General features: G+C 41.6%; 1 protein-coding gene across 2 annotated transcripts in view; it reads left to right on the top strand.

Moving 5' to 3' along the window:
- The first annotated feature begins 3,455 nt into the window (after positions 1-3,455).
- SULT4A1 (sulfotransferase family 4A member 1) overlaps positions 3,456-21,854 on the top strand; it is a 31,191-nt gene continuing 12,792 nt past the window's right edge. The window contains exons 1-2 of one of the 2 annotated variants that reach the window (XR_008974658.1): positions 3,456-3,668; positions 21,478-21,608. Coding sequence is in view for 1 of the 2 variants with exons in the window: in XM_057427251.1 (XP_057283234.1) it covers positions 3,500-3,668; positions 21,478-21,608 (300 nt within the window). In the remaining variant the exon portion in view is untranslated. The remainder of the gene's footprint in view (positions 3,669-21,477; positions 21,609-21,854) is intronic. The other variant, XM_057427251.1, reaches the window with a different exon arrangement.

Consider the following 21,854-nt stretch of genomic DNA (forward strand, 5'->3'; position numbering starts at 1 on the left):
AAGCAGCCATTGCTGAAGAGATAGCTCCAAGTATTGTTGTGTCCCTTGTGTCATGCCTGCCTGGCTTTTGGCTCTACATAAGCTGCTTTTGTACTACTATTAACTTAAAGAGAAAACAGAAACAGATTTTTCATATTGTCAGTATGGTTCTTTCCACTTGATGTATTGAGCAAAGATCATATCTATGCCTGAGGATGAAGTCTGGATTAAAAAAAAAATTAAAAAAAAAAAAGGTAATAGAGACTAGAATTCAAGTCTGCTTAGTTGGACTTTAAAGTTATTAATTACTAGCATAGCATAATGCTTTTAATTGTCAGAAAAGACAAATCAATTTTACCTCAAAGGTTGGCTAAACCACCCCCCACTCTACTTCCCATAGAAAAACTGCAATTTTGAATTATTTTATTAAGAAAAAGAAGAAATTAAATTATTTAAAATATCATAGGGAAGAAAGGAACAGGTCCCAGTGCCAGTATGCCAGTTGCTGCTGAGTTTGCCACATTATCTTAAAACACAGAACATGCATTGACCAGCTGCCTGTTACTCTTGTGAACCCAATTTTTTTTTTTTATTGGAAAAATTATTTTAGATGTGAAAAGATAATTCTGATTTCAGTGTCTTGAAGAAGCAGGCTCAAAAATGAACAGCACCACAGGGACCCACTGACTGTACGATGATTTTTTCTCTTTTTTTTTTGTTTGTTTGTTTGTTTGTTGTGTGTGTTTTTTGTTTTTCTTTTTTTTTTTTTGTTTACCTAACACCTTCCTGCAAACCATTTACATTTAATGAAACAATACTTCTGATACTAGTTTCTGGTGGACTTTTCCTACCTGGCTTCATCATAGTTTCAATGTCTGTCGTTTATTATTAATATGAACAAATGTCAGTAAACTACAAAAAAAGCATTGATTTATGCATGCTGGTAAATGGAACTATAAAGGCTGAAAGCAGTTACTGCCCTCAGCTGTCTGCACTGTTGCTTTTCCTGGGATTGCTCCTGTAGAACAGTTTGACAGGGCACAACCTCCAGCTGGTTGCTGTTCACAGTTTAGTAAACTCAGTTGAAATGAGCTATAATTTACTCACTAGTACTAAGATACATTTATTTTATAAGTCAGTATGCCATCTTCCTTTGTTTTGCTTATTTTATTTCTTTCAAATATGTATCTGCTACAAACACTTTGAAGCTTTCAAAGAGCTCCATTTCAGCACCATTACAGAAGTATACATAATTCAACACAAAATAAATCAGCTGTTATAAGGCTAAAAAGCATAAGCAAAGCCAAAACTCCTCACTGACCTTTCTGGAACTAATAGAAGTCTTCTTTTTGTTTAACTACTATTAATTTTTCATTCATGACAGACCAAACTGCTAAAATGGTCTTAATTTCTGTATTAAAAACATCTTAATGGAAGCTAAAGTTTTTTTACCTTCCCATCAGGAACCAATAGGCCTTAAATACCCTGAACTGCAAGACCTGGGTAGTTACCTGCTTGGGCAAGTAATTTGGGCAACTTAAATAGTACTCCCATAAGCTTGGGAGTACTGTTTGAGTTCTGCCCTAAGCATCATTTGTGCTGCTAGGAGCAGTGAGATTGGAGCTGCTGTAATAGGAAGGATGAGGGATGGGCAGACAGCAGCTGTGGTGCAGGCAGGGCTATCCCCTCAGCAACCAGCCCCTAGTAGTGTTGGGATAGGGATAGTTTCTACTGCTAATGGCCTCTGAACAAAGTAAGTGTCGTTTAAGCCCAGCTGGCAACCCAGAACCACGCAGCCACTTGCTCACTTCCCCCCTTCCTCCCCCCACTCCCAGGGGGATGGGGAGGAGAATCAAAAGAATGTAACTCCCACCGGTTGAGATAAGACCAGTCCAGTAACTAAGGTATAACACAAACCACTGCTGCTACCACCAATAATAATAATGATAAGGGAAATAACAAGGGAAGAGAATACAACCGCTCACCACCCACCGACCGATACCCAGTTTAATCCGAGCAGTGATCTAGTCCTTCCGGATAACTTCCCCCAGTTCATATAATGGGCATGATGTGCTGTGGTATGGAATACCTCTTTGGTCAGTTTGGGTCAGGTGTCCTGTCTCTGCTTCCTCCCGGCTTTCCCTCCTCCGTGGCAGAGCATGAGACTCAGAAAGTGAAAAGCAATATGCAATAGGCTGAAAGTCAAAAACACAGCACTGCATCAGCTACTAAGAAGGAGAAAAATGACTGCTACTGCTGAACCCAGGACAATAAGTTAATGGGTCAGCTCTGATGACTGCCTGGGAAGCCCAGGGAGCAAGTCAGAATTGGCAGGGGATGTGCTGGACACCTGCCCAGTCAGGGGCTGGGTGCTCAGGCTCAAGTCCACCTGCCTCATGGTGTAATGAAAGCTGTTCCCCTATCAGACGCAAAGAGAAATTGGGAAGAGGGGACCAGGAAGAAAAGCTTAGTGCTAAAAACAAGTGTAGGTTTAAACCTGAACACTGAAAGGTGCAAACAACCTTAGTAGCTGAAAATAGTGGGTGCATACCCCCTTCCTCACTGTCTTGTACACACACACCTGCATTGTGCCTGGCTCAGTGCGAGGATAAGGACAAGAAAGACATTGAGGTGCTGGAGCAGGTCCAGAAAAGGGCGGCAAAGCTGGTGAAGGGTCTGGAGAATATACCTTATGAGGAATGGCTGAGGGAACTGGGGGTGCTCAGTCTGGAGAAGGCTCTTGGGGGACCTTACTGCTTTCTATAACTTCCTGACAGCAGGTTGTGGTGTGGTGGGAGTTGGTCTCTTCTCCCGAGTAACAAGTGAGGTAACAGCCTCAAGCTGTACCAGGGGAGGTTTAGACTGGACATTAGGAAACATCTCTTCATAGAAAGGGTGCTCAGGCATTGGAACAGGCTGCCCACGGGAGTGGTGGAGTCACAGTCCCTGGAACTGCTCACAAACCATGTACATGGAGCCATCAGTGACATGGTTTAGTGGTGGCCTTGGCAGTCCTGGGGTAATGGTTGGACTTGATGATCTTACAGATCTTTTCCAACCTAATCGATTCTACGATTCTGTGACTACTCAGTGCACCTGACCCCGGCTGCTCACCCCCCCCGCCCGCTATCTGCCCTCTTGTGCGGCCGGGCCCTGGCACTGCCGCACCACGGCGCAGCAGAGGTGAAAGCAGGTCCCCCCAGCTCCTTCCGCCTCTGCCCACCCGGCTGCGGCAGCGGGACCATGTACGTGAGGCGGCCCGCCGGGAGACGAGAGGTGCCGAGGGTCGGGCAGGGCTGGGGAGGGGCGGACAGCCAGCCCCTCAGACGCTGCTGCCGTTAGCGCCGACCATGACATCACCGCGCGCGGGGCCCATGCGCCGCCGGCCTCGCGCCCCCTGCCGGTGCGTGCGTGGGGGCGTGCCGGGGGCTGGGGCTGCCGCGCCAAGCCCGCACCGCAGCCACCCCCCGCCCCACACCTCAGGTACACCCCCCCCATACCGCCGCCGGCAGGGAAAAGGATGGCGGAGAGCGAGGCCGAGACCCCTAGCACGCCCGGCGAGTTCGAGAGCAAGTACTTTGAGTACAATGGGGTGCGGCTGCCACCCTTCTGCCGGGGGAAGATGGAGGAGATCGCCAATTTCCCGGTGAGGGACAGCGACGTCTGGATTGTCACCTACCCCAAATCAGGTAGGCGGGCCCCATCCCATCCCCGCTGGGCTGGGGCTCCCCAGGGGTGGTTTGTCCTCTCCGCGCCCTGCGCTCGCAGGGAGGCGCCTCCCGGGCCCGCGGCAGCTGTCCCCTCCAGGCGAGCGGTGCGCAGCGGCGGCGGGTCCCCGCGGGAGGGCCGGGACGAGGCCTGCGCCCCACCGCCACCTGCGTGTGCGGCCAGGCCGGCGGCCCCCGAAGCCCCTCCGAGTTGGGCCCCGTCCCGCGCCCTAGGCACGGGTGGAGGGTCCTAGCACTTGGGGGTACCCGCCGAGTTTGGGTACACTGCCAGCGCTGCCTGCTGCCGCCAGTGGTCCTCGCCTCGGCAGTGACGGTGCCCACCAGGTGTAGCACTCGGGGGTGAAGATGCTGCTCCAGGCAAGGGAAACCTTGCTCAGCGTGTATGTATTGAAGCAGAAGTGTGTATTTCCACATACAGACTTATGATGTGGCATACAGGTTTACTGTCTGTGCCCCAGCCTTCCGTATTGCGCTCCCGAAGCGACCGCCCAAATCGTTCTGGGAGAACATGTGCTCGAAGTACGTTCTTGCTGTGCTGTCTGAATTACCAGAAATATCTCCTGCTTGCAACATAAGTGTGTGTTTCTCCATTGAGCACATCCTTTGGCTGTTTTATACTATTCGGTATCTGCTTTTAATACCATAGTTCTTCATTTCTTATCCTCTCAGTTTCCAGGCAAAAATGTGGAAAGAGAACTAAAATGGACATAGTGCTGCCTGCAGAGGCAGACAATATGGTAGCTTTGTAATCCACCTGATAAAAACGGACTCTTCCTTATTAAGTGACTTTTTTCCTGACAATAAGATGATCTCTTCCTAGAAAATTCAAAGTTCACTGGTGGTGATAACAGATGTTAGCTCTGTCAATACCCTTGAAATGACGTTTCAGTATCATAGGCTTCTGACTTACCTCATTGTTATATGAATGGCCAATGCTTTTCAATTTTTTGATGTGCTGTTTCATATTTTCTGCAATGCACTATCTATTATGTGTTCATTTCTCAAGCAGTTTCAAATATTTGTCTGCAAATCTCTTTGATATTTCATTACTAATGATGCTTTTAAAGACTGTCTAGAGCTTGTTAGATGCATACATTAGATAAGGGATAGTTTGTAGATGGATGACCCCCAAAATGCTAGGATTAGGAGCAGGCAGCTACATCTTTATTGTTCTTTTAAACTGTTTTCCTGATGCTTTATAGCATGCAGTAAGAACACTATTTAATTCTTTCAGATTTAAGATTTCAGTTTATGAATCTGTGCTTACAGTGTTCTTATGTGAGTATCGCACTCCAGCTCCATACTGGCGGATCATTAAACATCCTCAGCTAACCTCAGTTTCCAGCAGTCGGGCACAATATAGCTAATACATCAGCTGGCAACAGCTCAGTTTTGATGCCTATACAGTTGGCTGTAGAAAGCCAGATTGCATAATCATATTTAATTTGCTACTATTTTGTGAATATAGCAACATCATACTAGGTCTCTTGGGGCCCCAGCTGAGGGAGAACATTTACAAAGTTAGTGGCAGTACAAGAGGATTTACTGACAGTTACTGTGGAAGAAGGAAAAGGAAGACTGACGACTGGGGCCCCAGCACTGAAGTTAGTGCTGTGTGGAGGAGCTGGGGAAGAGTCATGGGATCAAAATAGGGGCCATGTTTTACTTGCCAGGAAAGTAAATACTTAAGTCTTGAGGAATCCTTGTCATGACAATAGGCTCTATACAATAATGTCTGCAAGCTTGACCTTTAGGTAGCCTGAAGTCTCCTGAGACCCTTGGAGCTTGTTTTCTGAGCTGATCCTATGTGGCTTACAACTCGGTGCCTTATTTAGGGCTTCTGAATCAGTTATCAAAGGGTCTGCTGGCTAGGGACAGGCATGTTAGTAGAAATTAGGCTGCCCTAACATGGTTCCCATTGATTTAGCCAAGGTCATGCAGGAAGCCTACAACAAAGCTGGAATGTAAATACAGAACCCTGAGCTCTTCTGCATTACCTTAACTACAACTTTATCTTCCTGTCAGTAGCATTGACGAAGATTTTTCTCTTCACTGGAGCTAATTAGAATTTTCATAATGTTGCTGTAATCAAAAAAGTAGGTTTATGAAACAGATCTAATGCACAAAATATAGGTTTTTGTAGTGAAATACTTTAAGGTTTTTATAATCTGTGAAGATAAAAAATGGTTGTTATCTATATTCCATTAATTACATTTAAACAAAATTTCAGGAATATTTTTGACAATGGAATTTTAGGAAAAGAAAAATGCAGCAATGTCAGGTTGAATGAAAAACTCTTGTTGTTCTTAAGGAAATCAGTTTTGTTCAGTCTTTCATCAGCTCTTCATCTGCTCAGACTGTGGAAAATACACAAGTTTGTCTGCTAGATGTGTGAGAGGCCAGAGGTTCTAGCTCTTACTGAGGCCTATGGTATAGTCTAATAGCAGAAGGCTTCATCAGTAGCTGTTGACCATATATGTTGGTTTATCTGCCAATGAAAATACACAAGTGGCGTACAGGGTCAGGACTGCCTTAGTAATCCTAGGGACTGATGCAGTAGTATGTATGCCATTTTGAAGATGTTAAACTCTGCAAGGCCAGATGAAAGAGATCTAAACGTATGAAGTGGAGATAGTGCTTGGAAATAGAGATATTGGAAAACTGGGATTGACCCAGGAAAAAGCTGGTCCAATAATGGTAGCAAATTGAATGTACAGTGACCTTGCTGGGAATAATGTAATAAGCCTAATGGAAAATGACTGTGCTTTAATGTGATTTCCACTGATGTATGGCTAAATCATGATACTCCTTATATCTTTAATTATTCTTAACACCTGTGTCCAGTCAATGGTAACAGCTTTTGAGAGCTGCTGGCCTAGAAGAAGCTTCTGCCTAAAATCTAGGGACTCATTTAGTCATATAAACATGTGAAAGAGCATACATGCTTATGCATATGGTAGAGCTGTAATTACAGCAGTCCTTTTTATGATGATGCATAATTTAAAGTCAGGTGTGCTACCCCTCTCTCTTGAAGAAATACAGCCACAAGTTTCATCTTTCATGTAACTTTTTCGTATAGAATGGGCAGGCTGAATGGGACGCGCTGAGGTTTACAGTAGCTGCAAGTGTAAAATGGAATACCATTCTCTATAGCATTAAATAATTGGAGTTTACAGACCAGATTGCTTCACAGATAAGGTACAGATGCAATATTCAGAGGAAACACTGCATCTCTCCCATAGCTTTTCTTGAACCTTCTCATACAGTGGGCTTTTTGTACCCTGCTTGAAAATTAAAATTCTCTTCTGCGAAATTGAAGTACAGAATTAATGTATAAGCAAATTATTTCATGGTATTCCATCAGTCGCCATGACAAGATTAGCTGTCTGTTAAGGTCAATTTTTTCAGTAGAATTAATTCAGTCCCTAAATTATGGTATTGAGTCCAGGTTCACTTAGTATTTTGCTGTGTCTTACAATGCTAACCCCTGACTGTACATGATCTGTCCTTTTGCTTTACTCATAAGTGGTGTACAGTACTTAATACCATCTTGTATCTGAATGATTGTGCATTTTGCATTCTTGGGTCAAAGCACACAAATTAATGCCTTTTGTAAAACTGGTAATTTGAAAAAGTAAGCTGTTTACATTAGAAATGAAGCTATCTCTCCCACGTTGATTATTTTGCCAAATAACTTTCTGGAGTGTGGGAAAATGTCAGTTGTTGGGTAAATACCAGCTTCAAGTTCAGCCAGTTCATGAGAACTCTCCCATTTAGTGCCAGACAACAGGTCAGAAGAGCAAGTACTGGATATGGCCTTTACCTGGAAGTGTGTTTGTTTGGTTTTTTTTTTTTAATAGATAGTATTTTGAATTTTCCTTGCAGCCCTGGATTTTTATAACTACGCATTAATTTGTAGGGAATATGATGGCTGACTCTAGGCCTTTGGCTTAATGAAGTGCCAACAGTGAATTTGCAGATCTGTTCAAGGACAGCTTGCCTGTGCGTATATTCATTGTCTTCTTTCACATTCTTTAACACTTACCTCCAGTCTTATATGAAATGAACCAGAGAAAGTTGAATTGAGTTGTCCATTGGTTTATTTGTTTGAAAGATTCTTTATGTGTAGAAGAAGGTCACGCTTCTCATTTCACCTCTTGGTAAACTGCATTGCACGCATTGTGGGCTTTCCGTCTCCTGTTCTGCATGCATACTACACTTTTATCCTCTTCCATCTCCAGCACTCCTGAGTCAAACACTTCCTCTTGCTGGGATACTGGTATGCCCCTGTCCCTTCCCTGGCTGATAGGAGGATCTCTGTTCATCCCTGTTAATCTTTCCACGACGGGGACACTGTGTGCCACAGGGTCTTCTTCTATTACGGGGAAACAGTTTGATCCATTGACCATTACACTAGTGACTATTACAGCTGCTGGGTTGTGAGCCAAACCTGAAAAGTACAGTGTAAACCTCGCTTTTCTTGTTTAATTTTCCACTAAAATAATAGACTTTCACTCATCAACATCTAGAAGATTCTTTAATCAGACTCAGCACTCAAATGTTGCTGCACTTCAGGCAAAGGGAGTCTTGAACCGCTGGCATGTAGACATATTTAGCTTTCTTTGGGCTGTGAAATTGGTTTAAAGATTAGTATTTCTGGCCTATTGTTCTGTTTCCTTCACTTTCCAATCAGTCTTAGCTGTCTGTGGGACCAAGTTATAAAAACATAGGTAAAATGTCTTGATTTAAGAAACATACTATAAGGAAAATGTACCAAATTGCTATGACCTGAGTGAGATCTTGCTTTGTTTGTCTTGTGCAATCCTGCCCTTCATATTTTCTGCAGACTCTAAAATGAGGTTTGTGTACCTCTTGGCAGTGAGGTTATATGTACCAGTAAGACTGTTTTGTGGTTCTTTAGGTATTGTTGTACTGCACAATAATTTTCTTATTATTCAATATAAAGAGTAATATTGGTTGACTAAGATTACATGGCTACACATGACCTATGCTTGCAGGGGTGTCCTGCAGCCTGAGGACATGTAACCCATCAGTTAACATACCTGCAGTTACCTGCCACAGCAATCAATGAGTAGGTGACGGGTCTGCATAGACCTGCATGGATTAAATAGCATGTCAGGGAATCACTGTGCCTGTATCCTCTGTTACCTACCTGTAAGTATACCTCAGTTATGCCTTGGTAAGATGTACTTATTTAGTGCCCTGGCTTGCTGCCTAACTAGCTAACATTGACTAGTGACCTCTGCATGATGTGACACACGGATAAGCCACACAAGGAATCCAGTTCTTCTGGCCTACCCAGATATACATAGATCCAACACTACTTACAATCTGTCCTGATTTGCACAGTCATAAATGAGAGGAGAATCAGATTGAAAGGTTGCCCAAAATGTGCCCAGGGTGTGGGAGTTTCAGAGCTGTGGAGCTGTCAGATACAGTGACATGAGGCAGCTGTGGTGGACTGCAGAGGTTTACCCTGTTACTGGCAAGTCTGAGATGACCGTATAGCATTGTAGCTGAAGCTCCTTAGGGAACACAAGCATCCAGTGGATGTTTGTGTGTTAGCTTAGTTGACTTGCCTTAATTTCCAGAGTTCTCATATGGAACTCCTCCCAAGAGTTTTGCTGGTATTATTTTGTAATAAGTTTTGCAGTTGCCAAAGAGCTAGATCATAGAATCACAGAATCATAGAATAGTTAGGGTTGGAAAGGACCTTAAGAACATCTAGTTCCAACCCCCCTGCCATAGATATCATGAGGTTGGCTTAAAAATCAATAGATTTTTACACAGAATACGTTTAGGATTCTTTCCCTTTGACCTCTGTTTTTTTTTTTTAGGAAGTATACACACTCCTGAGCTCTTCCCTGTGACATAGAATGATAGGAAACCTCTGTTAGTTTCATGAATGTGGATAAACAAGTTAATGTCGTTAAAATCAAAGTATGGAATTTAACTTTTTCTTTTACAATAACGTCACAGTTACTTGGTTTATCTATTTAAATTTTAAAGCTCAGATGTCATTCTGTTTTAATGTGATATGAATGTGTATTAGTTCTCATACTAGCTGGCCAGAAAGAATGGACTTCTTATGCAAACAGAAAGGGAACAGCAAACTGCATTGAGTGATGGAGAAGTTTTGTAAGCTGTCCTTTTAGGAATGGATGTATTGAGTCCATATTTGAATCTGGTTTCATGCTTTTGGTGACTGAAGTCACGTTCCTTTCACCAATTAGAAGAGTTTATACTCTGCAGCTTAAACTCACTCTGTTGAGGATCACTCAGGTGCAGAAGTAATAGCTGTAGACAAATGTTTCTGGGTGTTAAGGCCACTGGGTTTCTGTGCTTTAAAAGTCCTTTTGAAATGGGTGTATCTTTTGTTTATCTTCTGTTTTCATAGGGCAAAATTCCTTCTGGTATTGACTTGGTCTTAAATACTGCTAGGCAAATAAATGATAAATAAAAGCATCAAATAAGTAATTGAAGACAATGTCAAGTTTGCCACTGATGCATTTCACTTGATTTCAGTGGGAGTAGAATTGAATAGGTTCTTACTGCTGCAGGTGGAGAAGAAAAATATTATTGTGGAGGAAAACTCATTTTTGTTACCTTGCTAGAAGTGTTTCTCTTGAGCTTTTTATCAAACCAGTGAAGAGATGTTATTAGAGACAGAAAACAAATGGTTCTGAAGAGGAAGAGTTCTCCAGCTACCTAACAGGTTTTGCTCGGTCTTTTGCAAATGTAGTGTAATTGCTTCCCTGCTGTGTAGTGCAGAACTCACACTTTTTGAAAGCTGGTTCAGGGAAAAAAAAGAAAAGATTTTACTGGGTGTAAAAAGCTGTTCTGGACATGTGAAATTACTGTTGACTGCATTAGATAGATGGTAATCACCTCGAAGACTAAAGAATTAGAAAACCCAACAGCCAGTCATAGCAAAGGTGTTAATGAAAGGAAGCAAAATGCTTGAACACTGGGTTGAATTAGATTAAGCACACATCATTTTTCATTCTTATTATGCAGTCAGAAGAGTTTTTGCTCCTTTTGGGCACGGTAGGGATTCATATACCCTGTGGAACTACCCCCTATATTGTCTTGTCAGTACTCCTTCAGAAGTGATGCAAGGTTTGGTGTACTACTGGGTATTTGATATGACTTTTTGGCTGAAGATTCCGTGACTTTGGAGAAGTTGCATAATCTTTTTGTCTACATTTTCCACTGCAAGCATGTGGATGTATTTCTTCTCTACTGGAATGTATTACAAAAAGAAATTCTCTTGGACAAAAGGTGTCATCTATATTTTTGTAGGGGAACAAGCAAATTATGGTTCTGAAATTGAATTAAGCATCTAGGGTATTAAAGCTGATCATGTAATAATGCTAGTATGTAGGAATGTGGTTTTCCCTGCAGCGTGAGGGAGCAAAGAACAGAGGATTGATAACATGAATAACATGGGAAGGCTGCGTGGAGACCTCATAGCAGCCTTCCAGTATCTGAAGGGGGCCTTTAAGGATGCTGGGGAGGGGATACAATCCCTTCATTAGGGATTGTAGTGATAGGACAAGGGGTAATGGATTCAAACTTAAACAAGGGAAGTTTAGATTGGATATAAGGAGGAAGTTCTTTACTGTGAGGGTGGTGAGGCAGTGGAACGGGTTGCCCAGGGAAGCTGTGAATGCTCCATCCCTGGCGGTGTTCAAGGCCAGGTTGGACAGAGCCTTGGGTGACATGGTTTAGTGTGAGGTGTCCCTGCCCATGGCAGGGGGGTTGGAACTAGATGATCTTAAGGTCCTTTCCAACTCTAACTATTCTATGATCTTATGAATCACACAGTATCTCATCACTTTGACCCTATTTAGAGTTTTTGTAACACCTTGGAGAATCCAGGAAGGTGGGGCACCAGAGCTGAAATAATTATAGTTCTGTATACCAAAGTCTTTTGTGGACTCTTACAAAAGACATAAACCATTTGTGTCATGTGTTAATTCTTTACTGTATTGTAAAAACAGAAGCAAGAGAAGTGCTTTGCTGTGTATGCATGCAGGCAAGACGTGCATGTCAGACGAAACGGTCCATCATTATGACATCTCAGCCAAGTTGGACTATAAGCTTAGGAAAGGTGCTCTGAGGGGAGTGAAGGAACACCAGGAAGGAAGCATATCATGGGGCTGAATGTGTAGGAGAGGTTTAGATGGGTATGTCTGAGGCAGTGGCTGAGATAGCAAAGGATAAAACGAGTAACGCTGAAGAAACAACTGAGGATAGATTTTTGTCACTAAATGCCAGAATCGATCTATAATAAAAAAAAATCCAAGCTGATTTCATATGCTGTTACCCACCTGCTCTTTATAGTGCATAATGTGAAGGCCATCATTGTTTATAAGGCTGCAAATCCTAGATGTGTAATGACATTAGATCACCTTATGGGACATAAGACAGTGGTGCTGAATTATCTCTTCACTGCATTCACTGTGTGAAGAATAAATTCGTCTAAAGCAACAAAATGAGACAAGCATGAAGTTGGTGAGATGAGAATCATGCTCAGAAGACATACTGACTGTACATAGAATCATTGAATAGTTAGGGTTGGAAAGGACCATGTAGTTCCAATCCCGCTGCCCTGGGAAATGCAGCAGAACAGATCTAGCAGTATGCTGGCTGCTTTGCAGTGTTCTGTGGAGGCAAAGGAATCGTAAACCCAGGTTAATCATCCAGTAAAATGCCTGTTTACTGCTGATCATGGTTGCTAAAGTATCACAGAACAGCTATAGGTATTGCTAAAATTGGATTGCTTTATGCATATATAGCTGAAGTGCACATTAATAATGATCAGTGTCAATGCTTCAGTGATCACCAGTGCTTTCTATCAGAAATAGTGTGTTCTGCCACAATACTGAGAAAACCTGTGGTGATATAGATTGGCTGATCCCCTTTTATGTTTCCAGTTAGATTTATTTCCATTTCTAATTCTGAAGAGCAGAATAGAAATAGAATATAAATAGCTGTAGTTTGGCTAAAACTGCGATTCAGCAGAGAGAGGGAATGAATGATTGTGTGCTAAATATGAGTGGGGTCATAGGTACCTTGCGAAGAATGGTTTTGCTTAGGGCACCTATGATTTGAGGAGGATTCTGTTTGAGACAAAATGCTTTACTCCCTGACCTGGGACAACCACTAGCTGATGAAACAGGCTGAGTAGTTTCATGCATAAAGGGTAAACAATGTTTCTTGAAATTCTGAAACAAACGTGCTGCTTTTTTTTTTTTGTGTAAAACTCTTATGTGCAATGGTTTCACATTTTACTATTGGTGTGCTGGTGTCTTTCATCTAGTGTATGAAAATGCACATTAATGTGTAGGCAGCTTTTGCCTAACAATTTTCCTGGAAGGGATTGAAACTGAAGCATAGAATTGCATTTGAGTAGTGACAGATGTCTTCTGAAATGTGCTTACCGTGTGGGGAGAGGACCATGTTCACAGCAAAGGTATGACAACTACCTCAACGTAGGTGTCTAACATGGATGTCCTATTGTCTCCTGCCTTCTGATCCTGTTTCACTCAGCAGAGCTCACTGCGAGGCTATGCATTTAGCCACGCACCATGCTACAACTCTGTAGAACCAAACCCAGAAAGTCACATAGTTGTCCTAGAAATCAGTGGCCCTAAGAGTAACTATGCACTTCAACATTATAAAGTCCTTGAGAGTGATTTTAAAAAAACAGTGACTTGCCATTACGCAAAGTTACCTTCTGCATTGTTATTCTTGGTGCAGTGTTGCATCACCTGTATGGAAATGAAGAGATATTAGACACAGTGGGAGGACTTACTGTTGGAGATTGAGCTCCTGCTGTTGTAATGTACAATGCAATTTAGGCATGTTTTTGATATAGGATCTACAAGGCTGGGAGAACAGACTTCCAGAGGAAGCAGGAGGGCAGGATACAGATGCAGAAGATGGGGTAAAGGCATGTACTTTCTTATGCACGCTCAGAGAGGAAGTGAGATTTGAAAAGTTGCTAGTACACATTTTGCTTATCACTGTGAGGAAGTGCCACTGTTAGTTTATGTGGCCAGAATTTGCCAGATGATTTTCAGATGTTTGAGACAGAATCTGCCCTGTGGCATGTATTAGCCAATAAAAGTACTCTTCCCCTGTGAATTAGTGTCCTCTTAGCCAGTCCTTTGGTAAAACTGCTCACACCCTTACGAAAGGCATGGTGTTTCTGAAGTGGGTCATGAGGTTGTCCATCAAAGGGAAGAGCTTGGGGAAAGAAGGTCGCAGCTGAATGTCCTGGGTTGACTTTGGACCTGGTCAACCTTGAATAAGTATGGGAAGGGTGGAAAGGGATGTCATTGTGTCAGTTGGTAAGGGAGCAAGCAAGCTTGTCTTATTTTCATGTTCTTGATGTTATGCTATAATTTCTTTTTTGTTGTTTTAGCGTGATAGGTGGTGTGCTTTTATACCATGGGAGCATGTTTGATTGGCAAGTAGAAACTGAAAGAGAAATAATTTAAGTATATGGGCAGATACACTCTTTTAGAAACATCTGAGGTAATGCAGGATGTTAGTGTCCCTAGCCAGCTGTTTGTAATTTCTCTTAAAGAACCACCTGCAATATTTTGTGTGAATGCATTCTAGTTTGTACCAGGTAAAATTTGGTAGGTGAGTTTAGGCCAAAAATGGAAACTTTTTGAGCTAATTTGGCTGATATAATTTTAAGTGAATTGGTGTAACTTCACACAAACTGCTCCATTTGTGATGACATCTGGTGCAGATGGGATGAACATCCATATACATGGACATATTTTACCAACCCAGGTAAAGCCTAGAGAAAAGCAAAATACTTTTCCCTTTGAATATCTGATACCAAGAAATACCAGCTGTTGTTGAAGGACCTGTAAAAATCTGAGACATCTAGATATGATGGAAGCATGGATGTAGAGACAAGCATGAAGACAGAAGCCATGAATCTTCAGTCAGAAGACAAATAAAGACAAATCTGTGACTTGTGTGTTGGTTTTTTTTCTTTTTTGGTTGGTTGTTTTTTTTGACTAGTGTTGACCAATCTGCACACCTGACTCATAGGTGTTAGAGTATTTTTTACTTAGCCCTTGCTGCAGTGCATGTGAGGATGTTGTAGCTTAAGAGGGATAGAAAAGAAACATTTTTTGCCCTGGCTGTCCTTGCCAAGAGGCCTTGTGGACCTTACCCTGCTGGGACAGATTGGGGTAGGCATGGGTTAGATGTAGTGATTAGAGAGTATGTGACTCCTGAGCTATTCTTTTGTTTATATAAAGTCTGAAGTAGGCAACCTGGACAATTCAGTTACCTGCTTCACTGTGGCTACTCTAGTACACTCAACAGAGGCTCCAACTGGCTGTCATCTGTGCTATCTCCTTGCTAGCGCATTCCCTGATGGCTTTGAGGTCTCCCAGTGTGCTCCCCCACAATGGTGGGGGAGATAGCTGGAGCCAGGGACTGTTCCTGGAAAGTTATGGATGAGGCTGCCTTGTTTCGGGAAATGGATTTCTCTGGATGTGGGTTCAGTTTTTCTATATGTCCTCCCAGAGACGTGGTAGGTGTGAAACATACTGCATTGCTTGCCTTGCTGTATGGAAGTGGAGATATCTCTACAATCACTGCCTGGTCTGAGATGCACTGTGGTCAATACTATGCTTTTTATCCTGCCATCTATTGAGTAGTTAGTGTGCTAATGTAAGGGAGAATTAGGACTCAGGCCATTTTTTAAAAATAGTACTAATGCATTAGCAGAAAAGAACACTGTTTTGTAAATTCATTAAAGCAGTGCTTTAGGATACTGTACACAATAGCAATAATTCTGTAGATAATACATATATTTAAACAGTTCCATGACAGTTTTTTACCCAACAGAAAGTACATTTTAGTCCTAAATAGAATATGGTATTCATAGTTTGTTGTTTACAGCCCATAGTGAAACACATTTGAAACAACTTGGACTTAATGGACCTAAGTCTGCATTCTCTAAGTCTGGTGAAAGACAAACAGAATTCAGCCTGTTGGTTTTGTTTTAAAAGCCAGTAACTGCAAGTGGAAGAATAAACTGAGTAATAAGTCTAAAAATCCAAGATTCTGCTTACTTAATGTTACTGGAAATCATGCAGTGAGCACTTGTTTAAAATTCCATCTTACATATGCTGTCACCATCAGTTTCAGAAGATCTGGATTCTGTTTCCTCATGGTCCACAGAGTCCCTTATCAGGTTGCTGTTGAATTTAGGGCATTTAGGCCATTAAAAGGGGCATTAATCTTAGAGGATGAGTATTGAGTACTTTCTGAAAATTGCACCCTCTAATACACGTTTAGTTGGTCAGTCAAAAGTACTGATAATGTAACATCGCAATTTCTGCCTTTATTCTGAATCCTGAGTCTCTCTAAGAACAGAATTGGAAAATGCGGTATCAAGGTGTATATGTGACTTCTAATAATAAAACCTGTTGGATTTATTATTGAAAACTATTGGAGGGTGAAGATGACACTGTCATACTCGCCTGCAGGTATACACTGAAATTGGTGAAAGTGAAACGAGCTTGCAGGCAATTAGAACAATGATGTGGTGAATTGCTTTACAGCGCTTGCTAGGCCAATCTGATGGCTTTAGTAGCCTCATTTTTAATGAGCACTTGTATCTACCAATGCTGTGAAAAACCATGAGTTACAGTGGGTCCATTGTATTGTATTAGCTGACACTTCATCAAACATTGGTAGATGAACAAAGTGCAACTAATTAGGAGTACTAGAATAGTGTTAGTATTAAGATTAGTATTTCTTTATTTTATTTTTCCATGTGGTTTCCAAACAAGGGGGGAATAAAAGGAATATATCAAAGACCTTTGCATCCTCAGACTTCAGGTTTGTCCCATGTTAGCTGCTACACAGGGCAGAAAACTGAAATAAGCTACATTAGAAACCATGTAGGAAAGCAAAATTTTGCAGGAAATTGTATGGTTTTATATCTACCACTTCACTTCGAACAAATCTCTGAGGTTCAGTGGCTGTCTGGGAGCGTGCTAGCGGCCAGAAAGTAGCGAGCACAGGGGCTGCTGTAGGCATGATAGGATTCTTAATGAGTCCTGAGTTCTGTGTATCATTAGGCATCACAGAAGAGGAAAGTACAGCCCAACTAATGCACGTTCAAACTGTTGTGGTGGAGCTGCTTTTGACATGCTGTTATGCAGAGTAGAAGTGTGGTTCCAAGGATAATTTGAAAGGATCTTCTAAAAACCTGAAAATTCTAGCAGTAGCTTATTGTCCTGGTTTAAGCCCAGCCAGCAACCCAGAACCAGGCAGCTGCTCTCTCACTCACCTCCTCCCCCCCTTCCTCCCCCCTGCTCCTGGAGGGATGGGGAGGAGAATCGAAAGAGTGTAACTCCCACAGGTTGAGATAAGAACAGTCCAGTAACAAAGGTATAACACAAATCACTGCTGCTACCACCAATAACAATGATAATGGAAATAACAAGGGAAGAGAATACAACCACTCACCACCCACCAACCGATACCCAGCCTGACCTGAGTAACTTCCCCCAGTTTATATACTGGGCATGATGTGCTGTGGTATGGAATACCTCTTTGGTTAGTTTGGGTCAGGTGTCCTGTCTGTGCTTCTTCCTGGCTTCCCCTCCTCCCTGGCAGAGCATGAGACTCAGAAAGTCTTTGGTCAGAATAAACATTACTGAGCAACAGGTAAAAACATCAGTGTTACCAGTATTGTTCTCCGGCTGAGAATCAAAAACACAGCCCTGCACCAGGTACTAAGAAGGAGAAAAACGACTGCCACTGCTGAACCCAGGACACTCATCACAGCTGTTTCCCATCCGTCTCTTACCAGATACTGTGTGATAAACTAGAACACTGTTTTATCCTGAGGTGTTGTATTGATACAACAAAAGAACTTGTCAGGGAAGAGCATTTCTTGGGTACATACAGTGCACTGAAGTTCCTCAGATGCTGACTGGCTCAATTTTAGTTGGAAGTAGATAAATGTAAATGAATAACACATCTGTTTTGGTGATATGACCTTGGAGGTAACAGGGCCAGCAGTCTTCCTCCAGGATGAAATGTAGATCTGCTGCAGTTAGAAAAAGGAAAAGTAGGATTGCTGGGTACTTTTGAATGTTGCATCTAGTGCCTCATGCCCAAAGGCTGACAGATTAATCCTGTTTGTCAGTGACTGATTACTCCTCTATACAATACCAAGTGAGGCATGCATGTACCTGCGTGCACTTCCAACAACACAAGGAGAAAATGATGCAAAATGATAGAGATGTACAAGATCCACTGATCTCTCCAGGAAGAGACTTGAGTTCATACGCATACATGCTGGCTTTTCACTTAGTGACCTAATCCTTTAATTTCACTTAAATATTAGTAACCCTCAAGTGAAAATAAATCATTGTTGGCAGCCAGGCCAGAAATTTTTTTTTAGCTTCCTTTTTGCCAACAAGTATTGTAATTTTCTCTTTTACTAAGAAAGTTTCTGTGACATTTAGATCTAGTCAAATTTTGAGACAGACCGGATTATTGGAGGTTATTCCCATCATCTCCTTTGAAAATCTCAGTTTCTACAATTTACTCTGGGTTCCACCCATAAAATGGTGGCTATTGCACATCTCTGCAGACATCAGTTTAAATCAGTTGGTTCAAATGGCCAGTATCTGTATGCTTTATACACAGATGGGGAGTTAGGGGCTACAGCAGAAGACTCACATTAAACCTCCTGTGGGTGTCAAATTTAATAAATTATGCTAGCCCCAGTCTAGGTTTAGGCTTCTCATCACATGCATAGGTATAGTACCTCAGTTTGTTTGGCTTTCCAGCCAGCTGGTGTTCCCAGGGACTAATAAATCTTGCCCTAGCAGCTATGTCTGGAATTTGGGCTGCCATTTGTCTGTTGCTAAGTTAAGCCATCGTTTCTTAAGAGAATATTCAACTCTGGTGTCTGTAATTTATCTTGAGTTGTTTTTAATCCTCATAGAGATGTGAGGAGGTTATATATATCTGATTACATCCATAAAGGTTTTTAGCTATTTTTTTTTTTAACAAGCATATGGTTTGTTTGGTTTTTTAAAATAGGAGATCAGGTCAATGATAATTTTTTAATGTATCATTGGGAATGCAAGAGATAAATGTGTGAGATAAATGGAAATGTGTGAGATAAATGATAATTGACTAAGGGTGAAAAAAAAAAAACAAACAACAGTCCCCTCCAAAGTTAAATCTCTAGTTTTCATTTGTATTAAGACCCTGAAAATACTAAGCAGAATAATTGAGTGCTAATGTGGGAAAAAATCAGGCTAATATGGTGACAGAAGCAAAAACTAGCGCAGAATTCATGGGTAGGAGAAATTAGGATGAGTGGTCCTACTGCAGGTGCAGGGAGGAGAGATTCTAACCTGCTGGATGGCCAGAAGCCAGATGTCTGAACTGACAGCTTGCAGTCCTCCCCTTTGTAGAAGAGAGATTGCAGAAATACTGTTTGCTGTGTGAACTGGAATAGGATGGTGGAATATGAGCAGCACTATATACATGGCTACAGTAATTTGTGTATGTGAGTGCTAATAATTAGCCTTGAGGATTACAGATTTAAAGCACTATTTTAAAGAACCTGTACTGGAGATATTTATTTTTCCTTCTTGAATACCCACCATGTGACCAGCCTTACTCTTTCAATGAATGACTGGTTTTGATGGAAGCCCATTTAGATTAAGACTTCTGAGTTTCCAAAGGCCCACTTCTTTCTGAATCAGAACCCTTCTTCCCCGCACCTGCTACATTAGTATGTCATTTCCTATCTCTGCAATACTTTGTGGATCTACTGCCAATCAAGCCAAGCCGAGCACATGGCCACGGGTCTGAGCAGAACTGCGCAAGGCCATGGGGGCTGTGCTCCCTGGCCCTCACCTCCTATCTGGTGGACTTTGTGGAGAGCTGGTACAGAACATGCTTTTCTCCTGAAGGCTCAGTGTAGTTCTGCCTCAACCCTGCAGCTCTTTGTATTCAGAGGCACAATGGAGGTGGCTACTTTTTGCTTACGGAGCAGCTAGCAGCAAAACGTTGCAAAGTCCTAGTGGTACTGTTTTCCCCATAGAGTTGCTCCTTTTCCTTTCACGGAACAACCTTGCTGGAATAGCATTTTTCTTTGCAGGTGGAATTGGAAATACAGAAATAAATTATAGAGATCCAGGGTGTTTCCTGTCAGAATAAATATTTAATGAGAACAAGGATTGTGCTCATTCAGAGTCACGGGGACTGATACTGAAGTACTATATGTATGTTCATTTTAATGTATAAAATACATGGTTGGACTTAAAAATGCAGAGGGAACAGCCTCAGGGGCAAGTGCACATTAAGTCTGTGACAGCTGTCTCTGTGGGTGATGATAATGTAGAAGTATCTTCTTTTCCTAGCCATTTTAATTTATGTGCAAATCAGTCAGGAAACAGAGGCATCTTAAAGTACTTACTCTCCAAGGCAGTTCTTGGAGGCGTGTGTGCTTTCACGTTGTATCCAGACAGTGTTCACTCTGACTAGCTTTTTTTAACTTTTCCTAGGTCAGATTAAAAAAATATATGAATAATGACATACTGGTGTTCTTTGCTTTGGAACAATGTACAGAACTCGTACAAAGCATGTTTATTTGTTTGTACATCCATGCTAGTTAATATGAATTAACTAGGGAGTGTTGCACTTACAAGTTGCTTTCAAGTTAAAATGGGAATTAAAGTCATGATCTGTGAGTTTTCAGCTCATCTTTCCAAGGACATGGCATGTTACAGTGGGCTTGGGCTTTGTAAAGAGTTCTGGAACAATTACTTGTTCTGTTAGGCAAAATGAGAGAAAGAATAAATTCCAGTCTCATTTTCCTTATTGCTCACAACTCCTGAATAACTGGTCTATTTATCACAGTATCCAGGATGTCCCATGCCTGTGTGACTTGTCGTCTAAACTGGGGGGTCCCTTCCCTGCTAGCTCACTTTGTTCTCCCCTCATTCTGTTCCTCCATCTCACCAAAAGCCTGAGCCTTTCTCTTCATAAGCCTCTGTCAAGTATTGCTGAACCTTTGTTTGCCTGTTTTGAGGATTTCCTACCTGCCTGAAGGTAGTTTGAAATGGTTTTTCTGTTCAAACTTATATTTGGAATACCTATTAGTTTTTCAAAGCGCAGTCATTAGGACTGTAATATCTAATGGTTGCTTTGTAAGTGTCCTCAGAGGTATTAATAGGCTCTTCTAACATTGCATAACAATTGCCTACAATTTAGAATAGAGGACACTGTCAATCTCCCAGTACAGCCACTAATGCATTTTATGAACGTGGATGATCTCTGTCTGCATCATTTTTTTATTTCTAAAATGGAAACAGTAGTATTTTGCCAGCCCCTAACATTCACAGGGGGAAAAAAAACTTACCTTTTTTCTATTTTTTTATTTTTATTTTTTATTTTTGAATGCTTTCTAATTCACAGATTAAATGATCTGGAGACAGAAACAGAGTGAAATTATTTTTGAAGAAAAATCTCAGGTCTTCTATGTGAAAGGAGATCTCCATGCATTTACAATAAACTAAGGGACATACTACATTAAAACAGTAGTTACAGATGTAGTTCACAACAGACTTTTAAGGACAAAAGTTACCATTATTACTATGTCTAGGTCTCCATTCATACGCTTCTGTTTAGATAAGAACTGTAATACAATCTGTTCTCTTTCATGCAGGCACAGGCTTGCTACAAGAAGTGGTATATCTAGTGAGTCAGGGAGCTGATCCAGATGAGATTGGACTAATGAATATAGATGAACAACTTCCAGTCTTAGAGTACCCTCAGCCTGGTCTGGACATCATCAAGGTACAATTTATTGCAAAGAAAGTCTTTCAGCATTTGGGTATCTTTTTCCTCTGTTCCATGTTTATCACTTCATTTCATCCTGTGTTGTCCTTTTCATCACTGGACTTGCAGAGTTTGTTGGAATGATTCCATGTATTACTAGGTTATTTTAAAATTGCTTTTATTAAGCTTTGTTATCCTGTAATGCTTTAGAAGTTTCTCCATGTCCTAAATATCTTGGCAGTGGGTTTTCTGAATAGAAGTTCT

This window comes from Pezoporus wallicus, unplaced genomic scaffold (assembly GCF_028554395.1).
Source record: "Pezoporus wallicus isolate ANWC-B61680 ecotype Strahan unplaced genomic scaffold, APGP_CSIRO_Pwel_v1 scaffold_3294, whole genome shotgun sequence".
NCBI lineage: Eukaryota > Metazoa > Chordata > Aves > Psittaciformes > Psittacidae > Pezoporus > Pezoporus wallicus.